We start from the raw sequence: 20,188 nt of genomic DNA on the forward strand, positions 1-20,188 counted from the left end.
TCAAAGGGTTGTGAGAATAAGTTAATATGTAAAAAGTATTTCAATTTGGCATGTTAGCCACTATTCCAGTGTTAGGAATTGCAGCTTTTTTATTTTTTACTGTTGCTACTACTTTTCTCTATCAAAGCTCTTTAAATGTTTGAAAACAGTGAACACATTTCATCAGTCTCCTTATCTCCAAAACTATCCTAAATTGCATCACCATTTCCTATTTTGATGAAGCTTCAACATCCTTTGATCCTCCTGATCACTCTATTCAGTATGCCCTCAAGGGAACACATATTCTTCCTCAAATATGGTTCCTGGGATAAAATATGATTTTATTTATTTATTTATTTATTTATTTATTTATTCAATTATTTATTAGTATTTATTTATGTATTTTTACAAGCACTGGGTATGATCAGAAGCGCGGGAGGGTGAGAGAATTCACCAGAGATAGAGCAGAGAGCAGAACAGACAGACTGACGAAATACATTGCTGAGTGAAGCAGTGGGTGGCAGGAGAGGTCTGTGCTCCATGTGGGACCCTCGCCCGGAGGCCAGGGATCGAACCTGTGCTACAGAGGATGCAGACAGCTTTGCAACCCAGCGCTCAACTGCTGCGCCACCGGGAGGCCCAATTTTTTTTACTTTTTAATATTTTATTTTATATAATTCTTACATCATTTTTCATTTGTGCACAATGATTACGTGGGGAATATAACCAAAGTGAAAATATGTTTTTTTAATCTAACAAAATATCATATACAAAGAAACCAAGATAGAGGAAATTATAGAGGCATTTGAAAGAAAGCAGTAATACTTTGTTTTGCATTCCAACTGTTTATTAAACAGTACAAATGTGGGGCTAAGTATACTGGTTGGTGGGTCCTCACCCTTGCACTTACAATTGCAAGACATAACTCAGACTCAGGGTGCAACAACAGGGTTTATTAAAAATGGGAATTGGGGGAAAGAGTTTTGAAGGTCACAAAAGATCAACAGCCCTGTCCCAGATAGTGTCCACAGTGTCCAGTAATCCAAAACAAAGGTTGCTTATGCAAGGTGGTGTTTTCTCTTTGATGAGAGCCTGGAGCTGGTGGCTTACCTGTAAGCAGTGGGCATCTCTCAGAGGCAACCAGACACAAGTCATCAATGCAGTGAAAGGTCAGCAGTGCCAGTCAGCACTGATCAGCAGGCAGTAGTGCCAGAAGCCCTTGAGTTACAGCTGATGGCGGTACTGGGTACAAGCTAATGACAAAAAGCTTTTTTAGAAACACTGGACATGAGTCAATGGTGCCAGTCTGCAGATGTCAGAGGCAGGGCCAGAGATTAGGTCTGTGAAGGTTTAGAAGTTCCCAAAGGTGTATGAAATTCTTGAAGTCTGCAGAGGTCTCCAAGTTCTTAGAGGTCTACAAAGGTCTCAAAGGGTCTGGAAGATATACAAAGGTCTATAGAGATTTCCCAGATGAATCACTGGACAAATCTGTCGGCAAACCAGACAAATCTCCTTGATTAATCTATCTGAAGCCATCTGATAAATGGGTTAAAGCAGGCTGCTGCCCTGGTTCATATGCCAATCAGGTCCCTACTTTTCAGACTTGATTGGTCATTTATAATCCCAGCTGTTTGATTGGTGCTAATTGAGCTCAAATCTGATTGGTCCATTTACAAATCTGAAAGGTCTTAAAGCTCTTGAATGGCACAGGTCAGAATTTGAACCTGATTGGCCCAGTGAGAGCGAGAACCCGATTGGTCAATCTTCAATTCTGACATGATGTTTAAGGTGAAACTATAGCTGGTGAATCCAGACCCAAACTGCATTGAGGTCGGGCAGTCTTATGTTAGTGATGGGCCTTGAAATCATTCAGGCTTACCTAGTGCACCACAGGTCTCTTTCCTCAAGATTTGAATGGGGGTAGGGCTAATTTCACCACCTCCAGACCTGCAAGGCTATGTACAGCATAGACTTTCTCTCCATGCTTTCCACTGTGTAGAACTGCAAATAACCACCACTGTTGCTGTTGGAGCCTGCCAGGCTGTCCTGGGGCTGCCACAGGCAGCATGTTGAGCTCAAAGGCCCAGTGCCACAGCTCTCTCTCCCCTTGGCATGCACTGGCCCTGGCCCTCAATTCCAGCATCTGAGGCAAACCTCAGCTAAATCAGTCATACCCTTTGGCAGCAGCAGCTATAGGACTACTGTTTTAATTATAGTATTTAAAGTAACTTCCTGTGAAATTTTGTTTATTACTATTTAAGTAACTATCTGTGAAAATGTGTTTAATCTAGAAAATAAAATTACAAATGTCATTTTAAATCTAATTCAATGTTGAATGGGGAAATCAGTTTTTATTTTATTTAATTTCTATGCAAACCAAACTGCTTCAGAGGGAATAAGCTATATTTTGAGTTGCATCTTAGATTAAACAATGTATGTCTTACCTGGTATTTTTTCTGTGCTGATGGAAAATATGTTTATTCACTCCAAATTGTTAACTATCTTTTCTCATTTAAGTCAGTGAACTGAGCAGAACATTATGGAATCAAGAATACCTTGCTTTGACATTTTCCAAATCACCTCAGCCAGGTAGAAAAAAGAGATCAAGATCTTCAGAAATACAAGTTATAGTTCCTGTAAGTACTGTAAAGTTAATTTTTAATTAAATCTAAGGTAATATAGCTTTATATAAAAATAAATAGCATATATAAAATTTGAAATTTGCTACCCATAAGAAGAGATATGTTTTGATCTATAATTCCTTGTATAGCAGGTTGCTCCAACATGTTTCAGATTAAATTTATTCTTGATTTTCAAATTCACAGCCATAGTTCATAAACTAATCAAACTAGATAATCTAGTGTTTCAAGTGGTGAAATCTCTTCGGTGATGTTTCTATACAGCAAAAACATTTAAAATTTGAATCATAGAGCATGAGTCAATCTTGATTTCAGAGTTTCTCCATTTTTTTTTTAATCTGGTACTCAGGATATTGGATACTTGGAAATTCAAGTTTTCTACTGCCCTTACAAAGTGTAGTTATTGTATCAACTACCAAAAATAGAAAAAAAAATAGTCTACGGTTATCATTCATGGTAATATCAAAATACAGGTTAAAATAATCTCCCAGTGAGAATTACAGTTAGTGTATTTATTCAAGGTTAATTTATTTTGTGTAGAATTATCTGATTTTCCAGTTTCTCTTCATGGCCCCCCCTTTAATTCCGCATGATAATTTAATTGCCTAGTGGCATGCCTACTGTATAGTTGAAGGAATATAATTAATAAATGTAAAATCAATCTTTGTTTCAATGGTGACAACTAGATTTGACCAATGTTTTCCTGAGAGTTTAAAAAAATTACACTATCATTTGACAAAAAATATTTGTTTTATTTTATATTCTTGTTTTTTTACAGTACTTCTCAGCAGGGCTCTCAGATTCCCAATATGATGAGAGACCAGGCTAAATCTGAACATTATACTTCACAAGAATTGTCATGAAAAATCTCAAGGGAATCATTTTATTTCTGATCTAACTTGGGGGTGAAGGGTGCATAAAGTGTTTCTAAAACCCTTTGCTATATAGGGGTCCAAAAGCAACTCATTCTCATCTTTAAGGACAGGCACTCCAATGTCAGGGTTCATTGTGAGCCTGCTCCCAAACCAATATAAATCATTGAGGAAATCCTAAGATTTCTCCTAAAGTCATCTTATTTCCAAAGTGGGATTGCCGCCACACATACAGAAAAACACACAGTCTTGAAAAAATAAAAAGTGTTTCAATTGCAAGTATATGGTTAATATAAATGTAGACTATTTTTGTTTCAATATAAAAATATATAGCTCATTAAAATATTCATCATTATTCTAACAATCTTTCAGAGACATGATAAAAGATGTTTAAAGGAAGTTCAGAAGCCAGCTCATATATGGATAAGGCATTCTTTAAGAAAAAAATTCCAAAGACCATCTGTTTACTTAACTATCAGGAGAGAGGTTCCATTTAGACATCCTTATGCTCCCAAAATTCATTCTAAGAGAATAGAATGGAAAAATTCAAAAGATAACAAAATAACAACTTTGAAGAAAGATTCCAAGAAAAATGCAAGCCCATATGAAACAACTGCAGAATTCAAGAAAACATTAAATGATGAGAAAATTAAAAGAGGAAATAAAACATCTAAATCTCCATCAAAATCACCACACAAAAGTGAGTTATTTAAGAAGACAAAGTACAAATCTGAAACAATCCTTGTATCTAAAGATTTGAAGATGGACTCAATGAAGGATCCAAAAAAGGATAATGATTCAAGAAAGTCCAAGGAAACAGATACTGAATCCATTTGTTCAAGGGATAATGAGTGTTCAAAGAACAATGCTAATAAATCAGAGACTTGCTCAAAAAATTGTTCAAATATGGATTTAATTATATATTTAGAAGAGTCTGATGCTAGATCCATGGATTTTAATGCATGGTTAAATAATTACTCACAGAATAATTCAAAGAAACCTACAAAGGAGTCAAAGAAGAGCTCTGATGCTGAATCTATAGATTCAAAAGATGCAAAAAAGGATAAGAAACTAACAAAGAAAGATAGTAAGAAGGATATAAGGAAGGACACAGAGTCTACTGATTCCGAATCTGTAGACTCAAAGGATGCAAAGAAAGATTCAAAAAAGTCTAAGAAAGATTCAAAGAAAGGTGACAAGAAAAAGAAGGATGCAGGGTCTACTGAAACCGAATCTATAGACTCAAAAGGGGCAAGAAAAGATTCAAAGAAGGCCAAGAAAGATTCAAAGAAAGGTGACAAGAAAAATGATGCAAAGAAAGATGTAATAACTACTGATGTTGATTCTGAATCTGAATGGGCTTCAAAAAAGAATATAAAAAATGAAAAGAAGAATAAGAAGGATGACAAAAAGAAGTATGCAGTGATGGCTCAATATTCTAGTGAAACTGAATCTGATCTGGAATTTAAAATTAGGAAAGACTTAAAGAAAGATATCAAGAACTATAATGCAAAGAAGAGTACAGAGTCTACTGATGGATCTGATGCAAATTCCAAGAAAGACCCAAAGAAGTATGAACTGATCAACAGTGTTGAGATTGATACTGAAGATGCACTGTATATGCTTAAAAAGATAGGAGTTGATGAATCAGATGCTTCATCTACAGATTCAAAGAAAGAAGCACTGGAATCAAAGACAAAATACAGATTATCCAGGAAGACTAAATTCAGAGAAAAAGAAAAAGAAAGAAAGCGTACAGGCAGAATTCCTCCAACAAGAAAGAGACCACCACTACCTCCCTGTGAGCCTTTCCTATCATCACCTAAGATCAAACATCCCTGCCAGTGCAAGATGCCTCCTCCTTCACCTCCAAAACCAAGATATGCTCCCTTGGTATGTTTACTTCTGTCTTATTTTGAAAGAAAACTGGTTTAAAATTAAAGATAGTTTTAAGGTCTAAATGTATATGTTTTCTGAAGAATGGTTCTCTTTTACTGGAATATTGACAAGTTATTGTTCCATCTTCCTCTTCCACCCTGACCTCCTTTTCTTCTTGTACTGCCTTCTCAAAGTGCTTCTATTTCCTCTTCTATTCTAGTGGATATCTCCCTTTACCTTTCATTCCAGATTTTTTCTATCCTTGGATCATAATAAAACTTTACATATAGATTTTCAGTTGCAAGTCATCTAGCTTTTTTTTAGATGTTCTTGTATTAGCTTTATTTCTAAAGTTAAAGGTCAGCAAGTTAACTTGCATCTAATAATTATACATATAATATATGTTATATATACATGAGAATATTTATATGAGAGAGAAATTGATATTGTTTTTTTTCCATGTTTTGACAATTATGAACACAGCTGCTATAAACATTTGTACAGATTTTTGTTTGGATAAGCATTTTTTTTTCCTTTTCCTATTTTTTTAATTTTTTTAATTTAAATTTTATTTTTATATTCTCCATACAATTACAACCCCCTTATTTTTACCCCAAGCCCTCTTTTCCTCGCCCCCCACCCCCCATAGAGTGTCTCTGGTTCATAGTTCTTTGTTGATTTTGATATTTTCTTTCTTATAGTTATTCTTTTTCCTGGTCCCTTATTTAAGTTTTCTAGATTCCTGCTGTGAGTGAGACCATCCGGTATTTTTCTTTTTCTTTCTGGCTTATTTCACTGAGCATGATCCCTTCCAGCACCATCCATGTTGTTGCAAATTGCATGTGTTTATCTTATTTTAATGCTGTGTAATATTCCATGGTGTATATGTACCACATCTTCTGGATCCAGTCACCTATTTTAAGTCATCTAGCTTTAATGTTGTTTGAATTTCAAAATCTATTTATCTCTCTCAAAAATCCTGCATTTCAAAATTATCATGTATTAAAAGCCCACAATTTTCATAGAGTAAAAATAGTTTCTATTACGGTATAAGTCACTGTGTGCCTATCACAAGAAAAGATTTTGCTCTTCATAATAAAGAAAACAACAGCTTAAAAAAAAGCCTGGAATTCAAATTCATTTTTCTCCTACAAAACACAAAAAGCTATATTTTATATCCAAAGATGATTAATAAATTTCTTATTTAGGGGTATGTCTTAGTGGGTGAGTCCACAATTAGTTAGTCAGTAAGGCAACAAGATTTATAAAGAATGAAAATGTATTGTGGTCTATAGTGGAAAATCGTGGGTGCTTTGTTGGTGGGCATTGTTGTGTTAACATACATCTAAAAGGGTGTGAATTTATACCTCTAAATTATATGAAATATTTAAAGCAATGGAATCTAATTTAAAAAAATGAATTTTAAAATATGTTGGCAGATAATTCACAAGGTAAATCAGAAAAACTGATTCTCAAATAACTGGATTCTTTTCACAACAAAAAGTGTTTTTAATGAAAAATAACACAATTTGAGAAAACAAGTTGCGATCAGGGAATAATTTTAATTGTAACAAACAACTTTCACAGTATCTCCAAAGATGGCTTGAATATATTCACACATTCTCTCTAAAATATACTTCCATATGCATAATTGTCATTCAATTTGGCCATATTCATTGCCCTCTCCTCTCTCCTGATATTATTTCATTTTCTCTTTTTCTTAATTCAAATAACATTGGTCCACAATATTGTATATAATTCTATATAATTCAGAGTTACAGGAACACATGTCTTAAGATGCATGTTACTAAACAATACCACACCAATAAGGCACACATAGTGTTGTGCTGTTATTCATTGGACATACTCCATAAGTTTATCTCAATCATCCTCCTTCCCCTCTTATAGTCTCAAATTCTACGGTCAGGTTTCTAGGGTTTGTTATTGGTTTGGTTTTGTCTGACCCTTTGTTGTTTTTTTTTTCCCCATAGTCCACCTATATATGAAAACATCTGTTATTTGTTTTTTCTCCTTCTTATTTTGCTTATTATAATTCCCTCTGACTCCATTCATGTTGTCAAAAATGGGGCACAACATTTTTTTTTTTTTTTTAGCTGGGTAACATTCTATTGTGTATATATACCACATCTCTTAATTCACTTATCTGCCCTTGGTCACTTGGATTGTTTTCATGACTTGGGTATTGTAAATAGTGCTGCAATGGCATGGCAGTGCATATATCCTTCAAAATTAGTGATTTTACATTCTGCATATAGATAACAAGAAGTGGCAAAATATGATAAAGTAATAGCTTTGAGAAAATTCCATTCTGAATTTCATAATGATTGGGCCAGTATACGTTTCCACCAACAGAGTACAAAGGTTGCTTTTCCTCCACACCTTGCCAACACTTGTTTCTGGTCTTCTTAACATTAGCCATTCTCATGTGTGAGATGGTAACTAATTGTGTTTTATATTTGTATTTCCCTGATGATAAGTGATGAAGAATATTTTTTTAAGGTTCCTATTTGCTATCTGTATGTCTTGTTTGGAGAAGGGTCTATTTAACTATTCTGCCTATTTTGTGATTAGGTTTTTTGTTGTTGTTGAGCTATTCTTTGTTGAGCTATTCTTTGTTGAACTTGAATATTAACTATTAACTTGGATATAAACTATTAGCTATTCTTTGTTGAACTTGAATATTAATATCTTGTTGGATATATGGTGTAGAAATATTTTCTCCCATTTAGTAAGGTGGCTTTTCATTTTAATGGAAGTTTTTATGCTGTGCAGAAGTATTTCTTTTAATTATTTATTTATTTATGCATACAATAACTAGGGTACAGGCCAGAGGTGTGGGGATTGAGAGGACTCACCAGAGACAGAGTAGGAAACAGAACAGGTGGACTGACTGAAATACACTGACAATAGGAGCTGCCGGGGAGACAGGAGAGGTCTGTTGCTTCATGTGGGTCACCTCCCTGGCCGGAGATCAAACTCGTGCTGCAGTGGCTGTGGATAGCTTTGTAGTGCTGCATCTTTACCACTTGTGCCACTGGGGAGGCCCCCAAAAGTTTTTATTTGATGTTGTCTCATTTGTTTTTATCTTTTGACTTCTTGTTGTTGGAGTTGTTTCCAAAGACAGATTGATGCCAATGGTATGGAGAGTTTGCCTAAGTTTCCCTCTATGTATTTCATATTTTCAGGTTTACATCCATGTCTTTATTGATTTAATCTAGCTCATTTTCATTTTTGTATACTGTGTGAGATAGCAATCTAAATTCAATCTTTTGAAGGTGACTGTCCAATTTTCCCAACACCATTTGTTGAAGAGACTTTCTCCTACATAGACTCTGTGCTCATTTATTGTATGTATACTCTCAGGTTTATTTATGAGCTATCAATTCCATTCCATTGGTCTGGAATGGAATCTATTTTTATTCCAATAACATACTATTCTGATTACTTTAGCTTTGTAGTACTGTTTGAGGTATGGGCTTATGAAGCCACTATTCTTCCCTCTTTTTTTTTCAGAATTGCTTTAATTATTCAGGGTCTTTTGTGGGTCCATATAAATTTTAGCATTTTTTTCTATTTCTTCAAGAATTACTTTGAAACTTTGATACTGATTGCATTAGAATAGTGTAATGCTTTGTGTAAGATGACAATTTTGACAATGTTAAATCTTCCATTCCTGATCAAGAAGTAATTTTCTGGGGCCTCCCCTGGTTGAATGCCATGCTGTGAAGCTGTTTGGAGCCTCTGCAGTGCTGGTTCGATCCCGGCCAGCAGGCGAGGGCCCCACATGTAGCGGCAGACCTCTCCTGTCTCACCCACTGCTCCCCTCAGTAGTGCATTCAGTCAGTCTGCCTGTTCTGTTCCCTGCTCTGTCTCTGGTGAATCCTCTCACCCTCCCACACATCTGGCCTGTACCCTGGTTCTTGTATAAATAAATAAAGTAATCTTTTAAAAAAAGAAGTAATTTTCTGTTTGTTTTTGTCCTCTTATATTTTAACAATGTTTTATAATTTACCTTGGGTAGATCCTCTACCTCCTGATAAATTTATCCTAGGTGTTTAATTCTTTTTGATGTTAATATAAAGGAGATTGTTATCTTGATTTCTGCTAGTTCCTTGTTTGCATATATCAATAGGAATATAAGTGACTTTTGTGAATTGATTTTATAACCTATCAACTTATTTGTTTTTCTAAATTTTTATTGAGTCATTGGAGTTTTCTATGTATATTATGTCATCAGAAAGTAGTGATCACTTTTCTTTTAGATTTATGTCTTCTTTACCAATTTGGAATTATTTTATATCTTTCTCATGCCTAATTTTGCTATCTATGATTTCCAAGAATATGTTGAAAAGTAGTGGTGAGAGCAAATGTCCTTGTCTTGTACCTGATCCTAGAGAAAAACTTTCAGTTTGTTACTATTGAGTATGATGTTAGCTGTGATTTTTGTCATATGTGACTTTTATCATTGTGAGTTAAGTTCCATCTATCTCCATTTTCATGAGAATTTTTAATTACAAATGGAAGTTGAATCCTGTTGAATTCTTCCACTGCACCTATTAGTAGACTCTCGTGGTTTTTACATTTATTTTACTGGTGTGATGAATTACATTAATAGATTTTCAAATGCTGATCCATCCCTATTTCCCTGGAATAAATCCCACTTTGTCATGATGATTCTTTTAACGTATTGTTGTATTTGTTTTGCTAAGAATTTGTTGAAGATTTTTACATCTATGTTCGTAAAAGATATTGACCTGTAATTTTCTGTTACATCTTTGTTTTCATATCAGAGTAATACTGACCTCATAAAATGTGTCTATAAGCATTCTATCTTACTCCTTTTTTGGAAAAGTTTGAGGAGGATGCGTATTAGTTCATTTGAAAGTTTGGTAGAATTCATGAGTGAAACCATTTGTACCTGGCCATTTGTTTTGTGGGAGATGATTACTGTTTCAAATTCCCTGATTACAGTCAGTCTATTCAGATTTTCTATTTCCTCCTGATTCAAATTTGGAAGGTTGCATATTTCTAACAAATTTTCATGCTGTTCAACTTAATGGCATATAGATATTCATAGTAATCATTTATGCCCTTCTATATTTCTGAAATATTTGTTGTGACTTCCTTTGCTTCACTTCTGATTCTGTTGAAGTTTTCTCCTTCATAGTGAGCCTAGCTAGGCATTTGTCTATTTGATGTATTGACCTTTTTGACGTTATTTTTATTTTCTATTTAATTTCTTTCTGCTCTAATTTTTATTTTCCCCTTCCTTCTTTGGGCTTGTCGCTTTGTTTGGTCTACTATTTCTAGATCCTTAAGTTATCAGGTAAAATATTCATTTGTGCTCATTCTTTTTTCTTGATGTGGGTCTGCATTGCTATATTCTTACTTCTTTGTGCTGCTCTTACTGTCTCCCATAGGTTCTGGTAGGATATATCTTCATTTTAGTTTGTCTCTGTTATTTTTTAATTTTTACTTTGATTTCCTCATTAATCCAACACTCATTCAGTAGTCAGTTGTTCAGTCTCCACCTAAGAGATTTTTCCCTTTCTTTTTGTTGTTGATCTCTAGTTGAATAACATTGTGAACGGAGAAGATACTTGATATGATTTCAATCTTCATGAATTTATTGGAACTTGTTTTATGACGCAGCATGTGTTCTGTTCTGAAGAATGATTTCTGTGGACTGAGAAGAATGTGTACTCCATTTTTGAGGGGTGTAGTGTACTATCAATGTCTATTTAGCTGGTGTGGTGAAATTCCTCATTTAAGGGTATTGTTTCCTTATTAATTTTCTATTCCACCGAGCTATCCACTAATGAAAGTATGGTGTTGAAGTCCCATTTTATATTGTGTTGCTGCTAATATCTGTTTACAGATTCAGTAATTTTGAACATATATAGACATATATATTTTTAATAATAAATTTTATTTTTATATTCCCCATACAATTGCAATCCCCCCATTCTGAAAACTATCCCTCTCCTCCCGCCCCCAACCCCCCAAAAACTGTCTCTGGTTCATAGTTTTTTGTTGATTTTGGTTTTCACTTTCTTATAGTTATTCATTTTCCTGGTCCCTTATTTAAGTTTTCTAGATTCCTGCTATGAGTGAGACCATCCAGTATTTTTTCTTTTTCTTTTTGGCTTACTTCACTGAGCATGATCCCTTCCAGCGCCATCCATGATGCTGCAAATTGCATGTGTTTATCTTTTTTGAATGCTGAGTAATATTCCATGGTATATATGTACCACATCTTCTTGATCCAGTCATCTATTTTTGGGCATTTAGGCTGTTTCCAAAGCTTAGCTATTGTAAATGGTGCTTCTATAAACATAGGGGTGCAGGTGTTCTTTGGAATTGATGTTTCTGTGTCCTTTGGGTAAATACCTAGGAGAGGAATTGCTGGATGATATGGAAGCTCTATGTTTAGTAGGTCCAGAAATCTCCACACAGCTCTCCATAGTGGCTGGACAAGTTTGCACTCCCACCAACAGTGCAGAAGAGTTCCTTTTTCTCCACACCCTCGCCAACATTTGTTGTGGCTAGTTCTTTTAATGTGTGCCATTCTCATTGGTGTAAGATGGTATCTCATGGTAGTTTTGATTTGCATTTCCCTGATTACAAGTGATGTTGAACATTTTTTCATATGCCTGTTGGCCATTTGCATTTCCTCTTCAGAGAAGTTTCTTTTTAGCTCTTCTGCCCATTTTTTGACTGGATTATTTTATTTGTTGTTGTTGAGTCTCATCAGCTCTTTGCAGACTTTTGTGAACAGTCCTTTATCATTAGGTTGTGTGCAAAAATGTTCTCCCAGTTGGTGGGGTTTCTCTTTGTTTTTGTTATTGTCTCTTTTGCTGTGCAGAAGCTCTTTAATTTGATGTAGTCCCAGCTGTTTATCTTTGCCTTTACTATCACTGCTTTGGGTGATGTGTCTGTAAAGATGTCTTTGATGTGCACATCACATAGTGTTTCGCCTATATTTCCTTCTACGTATTTTATGGTTTCAGGTCTTATGTCTAGTTCTTTAATCCATTTTGAGTTGATTTTTGTGTATGGTGTGAGGTAGTTGTCAAGCTTCATTCTTTTGCACGTAGCGACCCAGTTTTCCCAGCACCATTTATTGAACAAAGTTTCTTTGCTCCAATGCATAGTCTTTGCTCCTTTGTCAAAGATTAGTTGATCATAAATGTGTGGGTTTATTCCTGGATTTTCTATTCAATTCCATTGGTCTGTATGTCTGTTCTTGTGCCAATACCATGCAGTTTTGATGATTATGTCTTTGTAGTATAGTTTGAAGTCTGGGAGTGTGATGCCTCCATTCCCTTCTTTTTTTTTCAGGAGAGCCTTAGCTATTTGGGGTTTTTTTGATTCCATATGAATTTCATCAATAATTGTTCTATTTCTTTGAAGTATGACATTGAAATTTTGATTGGAATAGCATTGAATCTATATATTGCTTTTGGCAGGATGGCCATTTTAATAATGTTTATTCTTCTAATCCATGAGCAAGGGAGGTTTTTCCATTTCTTTGTGTCTTCTTATATTTCTTTTAACAGTGTTTTATAGTTTTCTTTGTATAGTTCCTTTACCTCTTTTGTTAGATTTATTCCCAAATATTTGATTTTTTTGTTTTGATAATAAAAGGGATTTTTTTTTTTATTTCTTCTTCAGATTTATATTTGTGTATAGGAAGGCTACTGACTTTTGCGTGTTGGTTTTGTATCCTGCCACTTTGCTGAACTGATTGATGAGTTGAATTAGTTTCTCTGTGGAGTTTTTGGGGTTCTCCATGTACATTATCATATCATCTGCAAATAGTGATAGTTTGACTTCTTTTCCTTTTTGGATTCTTTGTATGTCTTTCTCTTGTCTTATTGCTCTGGCTAGGACTTCCAGTATTATATTGAAAAGCAGTGGTGAGAGTGGACATCCTTGTGTTGTTTCAGATCTTAATGGAATTGCTTTCAGCTTTATACCATTGAGAATGATACTGGCTGTTGGCTTGTCATAGATGGCCTTTATGATGTTAAGGTAAGTTCCTTGTATCCCAAGGATTTCAAGGGCTTTTATCATGAATGGGTGTTGCACTTTGTCAAAAGATTTCTCAGCATCAATTCATATTATCATATGGTTTTTATATTTCTTTTTGTTGATGTGTTGGATAACGTTGATTGATTTTCGGATGTTAAACCATCCTTGTGTCCCTGGGATGAATCCTACTTGGTCGTGGTGAATTATCTTATGGATACATTGTTGGATTCTGATAGTTAAAATTTTATTGAGGATTTTTGCATCAGTGTTCATTAGGGAGATTGGCCTGTAGTTTTCCTTTTTTGTATTGTCCTTATTCGGTTTTGGTATTAGTGTAATATTGGCTTAATAGAACGTGTTTGGTATTGTCCCTTCCTTCTCAATATTTTGGAAGAGTTTGTGAAGTATAGGCACTAATTCATCTCTGAATGTTTGGTAGAATTCATTTGTAAATCCATCAGGTCCTGGGCTTTTGTTTTTGGGGAGGTTTTTGATTACCATTTCAATTTTGCTGCTTGTAATTGGTCTGTTTAGGTGTTCTTTATCTTCTTTATCTAGCTTTGGGTGATTGTAGAGTTGTAGGAATTTGTCCATCTCCTCTAGATTGTTGAACTTGTTTCCATATGACTGTTCATAGTTGTTACTGATTATTATTTTGATTGCTGCTGTATCCGTTGTGATTTCTCCTCTTTCATATATGATCCTGTTTATTTGTGCTTTCTCACTTTTTTCCTTTGTGAGCCTGGCTAGCGGTTTGTCTATTTTATTGATTTTTTCAAAGAACCAGCTCTTGGTTTCATTGATCTTTTGGATTGTTTTTTTAGTTTCAATTTCATTTATTTCTGCTTTGGTTTTTATTATTTCTTTTCTTCTACTGGTTTTGGGGTTTTTTTGTTGTTCTTTTTCTAGATCTTTGAGCTTTGAGATTAGGTTGTTTCTTTGAGTTCTTTCTTGTTTCTTGATGTGAGCATCTATTGCTATATATTTTCCTCTTATTACTGCTTTTGCTGCATCCCATACATTTAGGATATTGGTGCCCTCCTTGTCATTCAATTCAAAGAATTTTTTAATTTCCTCTTTGATCTCCTCATTATTCAAGTGGTCTTCCAGTAGTGTGGTTTTTAATCTCCATGAGATAGAAAGTTCCTTGCCTTCTTTTTGTGCTTTATTTCTAGTTTGATGCCTTCATAGTCAGAAAAGATGGTTGGTATGATTTCAATCTTGGTGTATCTGTTGATGTTTGTCTTGTGCCCCAGTATGTGATCGATCCTGGAGAATGATCCGTGTGTGCTTGAGAAAAATGTGTACTCCATTTTTTTGGGATTTAGTGTTCTATAGATGTCTGTTAAGCACAAATGCTCTAGGTCCTTATTTAGAACTTTAATTTCTTAACTTATTTTTTGTCTTGTTGATCTATCCATTGTTGATAGTGGCGTGTTGAAATCTCACACTACGTATGTGTTTTCTCTGGTGTCTGTCTTCAGAGAGGACAAAAGTTGTCTGATATATTTTGGTGCTCCTTCGTTTGGTGAGTATATGTTAATGAGTGTTATTTCTTCTTGAAGTACTGTCCCCTTGATCATAATGTAGTGACCCTTGGGGTCTCTTCTTTTTATTTTTTTTGAGTTTGAAATCAGTTTTATCTGATATAAGTATAGCTGTTCCTGCTTTCTTTTTGGTCCATTTGCTTGTAGGATTGTTTTCTATCCTTTAACTTTGAGTGTATTTTTATCTTTTGTAGCTAAATGTGTTTCCTGGAGACAGCAAAAGGTTGGGTTTTGTTTCTTAATCCAGGCTGCAACTCTGTGTCTTTTTATTGAAGAGTTTAGTCCATTTACATTTAGTGTTAATACTGATATGTTAGCATCTGTATTTGCCATTGTGTTTGTCTTTCATTTGATTTTATTTATTGATTCTTTTAATAACTTTTTTTTTGGCCTTATTTTGTTGTTATTCGTCTCTATGAGGTTCTGGCTTTAGGATTCCTTGTAGTATTTTTTGGAGTGGGGGTTTAGTCATAATGAAATTCCGGAGTTTTTGTTTGTCTGGGAAGGTCCTTATTCTTTCTTCATAGAGGAAGGAGGGCTTTGCAGGATAGAGTATTCTTGCTTGGCATCTGTTTTCTTGGAGTCTGTTGACTAGGTCCCTCCACTCTCTGCTTGCCCATAGTGTTTCTTCAGAGAAGTCTGATGTCAGCCTGATTGGTTTTCCTTTGAATGTTATCTGTTTCTTCCCTCTTGTCAGCTTCATTATTTTTTCCTTGTCCTGGATTCTTGTGAGCTTTACTATTATGTGTCTTGCTGTAATTTTCCTTTCATTGTGGAAGTTTGGTGTTCTTCTTGCTTCTTGTATATCAATTTTCAGCTCCTTCTTTCATTTGGGAAGTTCTCTTCAATTATCTCTTTGAATATTTTCTCTGTCCCTACATCTCTCTACTCTCCTTCTGGTATTCCTATAACTCTTATCTTTCCTTTCCTCATGGAGTCAGATAGTTCCCGAAGTCTTTTTTCATTCTTTTTCCTTCGTACTTCTCTTTCCTTTTCTGTTTTGGTTCTTTTTATTTCTGTGTCTTCAAGAGTACTTATTCATTCTTCTATTTCATCTATTCTGCTTTCATTGCTTTTCCCAGAGTTCTTTAGTTCCTCCACTAATTCTTTGATCTCCTGCATTTCTTTTGCTTCCCTCTTTAAGGACTCAATTTCATTCTTCTGACCATTGTTTTCCCTCTTTAAGGACTCAATTTCCTTCTTCTGATCATTGTTTTCCTTTATGAGTTCTGTCATTTTTTTTAATCACGGCAATTTTAAATTCTCTTTCTGGAAGGCTCAGAAGTTCTTCCAAGTTACTGTCGTTACAATCTGGGGGGTGGTTTTCTTTTTGTGGTGTGCTTTTTTCCTGAGGCGTTGTTAGGTTGCGTGTGGTTCTTCTACTCCCTACTGTCTGTTTTCTAATTTGTCGTATGCATTGGGACACTGTGTTGCTGGGACTGGCCGGCATCTTGGGTGAGCTTCTCCGCTCCCCTCTGGCTCCTCCAGGAGCCTCTGTCGGTTTCTAGCAGTCTTTACTAAAGAAAGGTCACTGTTCTAAAATGCCAATGTGGGGACACACTCCCCTGTGCACTTGGTCTGCCCCAGCGGTGTGTTTCTGCTCCCCCTCTGGGTTTGGACTGCAGGCCAGAAGGGACCTGGCATGGGAGAGCTTCCCCGCTCACCTCTGGCTCCTGAGGGAGCCTTCTGCAGGCAGTCTTTACTGAAGAAATGTCCCTGTTCTAAAATGGTGATGCGGGACGCACTCCCTGCACGTCTGGTCTCAGGCTCACTCTTCTGCGCGCCCTGTCTGCCCTGGCCGTGGGTGCCGCTCCCCCTGTGGGCTCAGACGGCTGGTCTGAAGGGGCCTGGGGTGGGCTAACTTCCCAGCTGGCCACGGGCTCCACCTTCTGCTGGTTTCAAGCAGTCTGTTCTGAAGAATGGTGTTAGTGCCTTTTTTTCTGGTCGCTAGGTGGCGCCAGAGATCTCTCCTAGAGCCCTTGGGAGCTGTGTTTTTCACCCCGTGGGACAGGGAACAGAGTGGGAATGGTAGGGAGAACCTCAATGGCTTTGGAGTGCTGTGTCTGCCTTCTTCCCCGCCGACGTGGAGGACCCACGCCCCGAATTTCGTGCCCTGGGTCTCAGTTCCAAAGCCCTCAGGTCCAGGACATGGGCTGTAGCCCAGTTCAGTGGCTGCAGCAATGGCACCTTTTGCACCCTGCTCCCATGTCCGGGTGCCTGGTTTCTGATTACTCAGTAAGGGACTTTCACCTCAGTGAGGGTCCCCAGCGCGTCTCCCTGCAAGCCTAGGTCACAGGCTTCGGGACCTGGGCAACTGAGATCCTGATCCGCATTTGCTTTTCCAGCATGCTGCTTTTCCGCGCAAGCTTACTGGCTGGCCTGGGGCTGTGTGCAGGTCTCCAGAGTCTCCTTTGTTCTCTAATGGCAATGGGAGCCGTTTGCTCACCGCAGCGGCGAAGTCTTCAGGGTTCTCCACAGCTCCTGTTCACGGGGTGTGGTGGCTGAAATAGTTCCTTTCCACTCACAATCCTACTTGCTGCGTAGTTTGTTCTTGTTGGTCGTTTTAGTTTGTTTTTTTCCTCCTCTCTGCTGGTCGGAGAGTGCCGACTCTGTGGGTGGGGGAGGGGAGCAGGGTTCTGAGCTTTCCTCCCTTCTAGTCCTCTTTTATGGCAACTTTCTTCTTCGGGTAGTTTGCTGGAGTCGTCCGTTTATCTTCCGTGTCCCAGTTCTCACTGGGACTTGCCGCTTTTCCTGCCTATTAACTTTTTTTTAATGGGAGATCTTACTCGCAGCTTCTCCTTGCTGCCATGTTACTCCACCTCTAGACATAGATTTTTTGATGCTTCTTCATTTAGTGCATAAGTATTGGTGACTTATTCATTATATAATATCCATCACTGTCTGTTGTTGCCTTTTTTAATTAGATGTCTATTTTGCTGATGTAAGTATGCTATTTCTGCTTTTTTGGGCCTGATTTGCCTACAAGACTGATTTCCAACCAACAACTTTTAGGCTATGTTTGTTTTTGCAGCTCAGATGGGTCTCATGGAGCTATCAGAATGTTGTCTGATCCAATCACCCACTCTGATTTTTTTATTTCTGAGTTTAATCCATTTACATTAACCATGACTCGATATATAACATTTGCTATTATCATTTTGTCTTTAGTTTTCTTATATATTTACCTGTTCATTATTGTTCTTGTGGATTTTCTTTTTTTTTTTTTTTAATTTAGATAGGAGAGCTCCTTTCAACATTCCTGGTAGGGGAAGTATAGTTTTGGGAAACTCCTTCAGCCTCTAATTGTTTGGGGAGAGATTACTTCTCCCTTATATATCTGAAGGAGAATCTTGCAAGACATAGTATTCTTTGCTGGGAATTTTTATTTTAAAGCATATTGAATAAGCTATTCTTTTTTTTTTTTTTTAATAGAGGCATGTTTTATTTATTTATTTGTTTGTTTGTTTGTTTTCTTTATACATGCACTGGGTACAGTCAGAAGCGCGGGAGGGTGAGAGAATTCACCAGAGCCAGAGCAGGGATCAGAGCAGGCAGAAGGACTGAAGCACACTGCTGAGGGGAGCAGCGGGCGGCAGGAGAGGTCTGCGCGCCATGTGGGACCCTCCTCCCGTGGCCGGGGAACAGCCGGGGATCGAACCGGCGCCACTGAGGCCGTGGGCAGCTTTGCAACCCAGCGCTCAACCGCTGCGCCACCGGGGAGGCCCGAATAAGCTATTCTTTTCTCTCCTTGTTTGTGTGGTGTCCTCAGAGAAGTCTGGTGCAAGCTTGATGGGAGAAACATTATATGTTACCTGGCATTTTCCCTGGCTGCTTTCATTATCCTTTCTTGAACTCTTGGTAGTTTCATGAATATGTGTTTTGGTGTAGGTCGAATTACATAGAGATAATAAGGTGTTCTTTTATTTTAATGGACTTTAATAGCTTGTTTTTCCTCATATTTGAGAGCTTTCTGCTATTATTTCTTTGAATAAATTTTCTGTTCTCTTGTCTTTCTCTGATCATTCTGAGAAATCCATTATACTTATATTGCCTTTCTTAATGAAGTTAATTAATTGTCAAAGTGTTTCTTCATTTTTTTTTTCTTTGTTGCCCCTTATTTCTTCCACTTGAGTCCTTTGTGCATTATTATATTCAGGTCATATTGTTGGTTTTCCATTTGGTCTATTCTAACACAGATTTCTGCTTTTTTTTTTTAACTCATTCATTAATCAATTTATAGCTTGCAACTTCATTACTTTCTAATTTAAAGATTTAATTTCTACCTTCTGTTCATGAACTTGATTTTTCATGGCACTCGTTTTTAAGAATTGTGTCCTATTTGATTATATTTTCAGAGAACTCTTCATCAGTTTGACATGATATTCTGAAATTTCTGAAATTTCTTTGATTTTCATACCATGACAATTTTGGAACTCTCTGTTTGGAAAATAATATCTTCCATATCTTTGAGGTTGGAGTCAGGAGATCTTTTTTTTTTTTTTTAAGATTTATATATTTATTTATACAAGAACCAGGGAAGAGGCCAGATATATGGGAGGGTGAGAGTATTCACCAGAGACAGAGTAAGGAACAGAACAGGCAGACTGACAAAATACACTGCTGAGAAGAGCAGCGGGTGAGACAGGAGAGGTCTGCCACACCATGTGGGACCCTCGACGGCCAGCCAGGGATCAAACCGACACTGTAGAGGCTGTGGACAGCTTCACAGCATGACACTCACCCACCTGTGCCACCAGGGGAGGCCCTGGAGATTAATTTTGTCTTGTTCCTTGAGGACTCAAGTTGTCATGTGTTTTATTTTTTTTCCTCTCTGCCCATTTTACTGCTTTATATTTCCTTATGTTTTTCTGTAATGGTAACTTAGAGATTTGAACTTCATCTATCTTCCAGCAGGGGCACTGTGATTTTCATTATTTTATATATATTTTTATATATCATTTCATTATTTTATTTTATTATTATATATCATTTTATTACTTTATTATATTATTATATTTTATTATATTTATTATTTTATTCATTATTTTATATAGTTTCATTATTTTATAATATATAATGCATATGTGTTATATATAATATATAATGCATATATATTATATATAGATATTATATATATATATATATATATATAAATGCATCATTCTTACTTTTTTTGCAATGTATGCTTTCTCCTCTCAGGGGTAATACCTGTAAAATC

At 36.3% G+C, this 20,188-nt stretch overlaps 1 protein-coding gene across 1 annotated transcript in view; it reads left to right on the forward strand.

Moving 5' to 3' along the window:
- Nucleotides 1-940: 940 nt before the first annotated feature.
- Nucleotides 941-20,188, forward strand: part of CYLC1 (cylicin 1) — a gene marked incomplete at both ends in the record, with an annotated part of 31,297 nt that continues 12,049 nt past the window's right edge. The window contains 3 exons of the mRNA XM_084258943.1: nt 941-1,148; nt 2,497-2,615; nt 3,863-5,383. Coding sequence (XP_084115069.1) covers nt 941-1,148; nt 2,497-2,615; nt 3,863-5,383 — 1,848 coding nt within the window. The remainder of the gene's footprint in view (nt 1,149-2,496; nt 2,616-3,862; nt 5,384-20,188) is intronic.

This window comes from Talpa europaea (genome assembly GCF_964194135.1).
Source record: "Talpa europaea genome assembly, chromosome: X".
Taxonomy (NCBI): domain Eukaryota; kingdom Metazoa; phylum Chordata; class Mammalia; order Eulipotyphla; family Talpidae; genus Talpa; species Talpa europaea.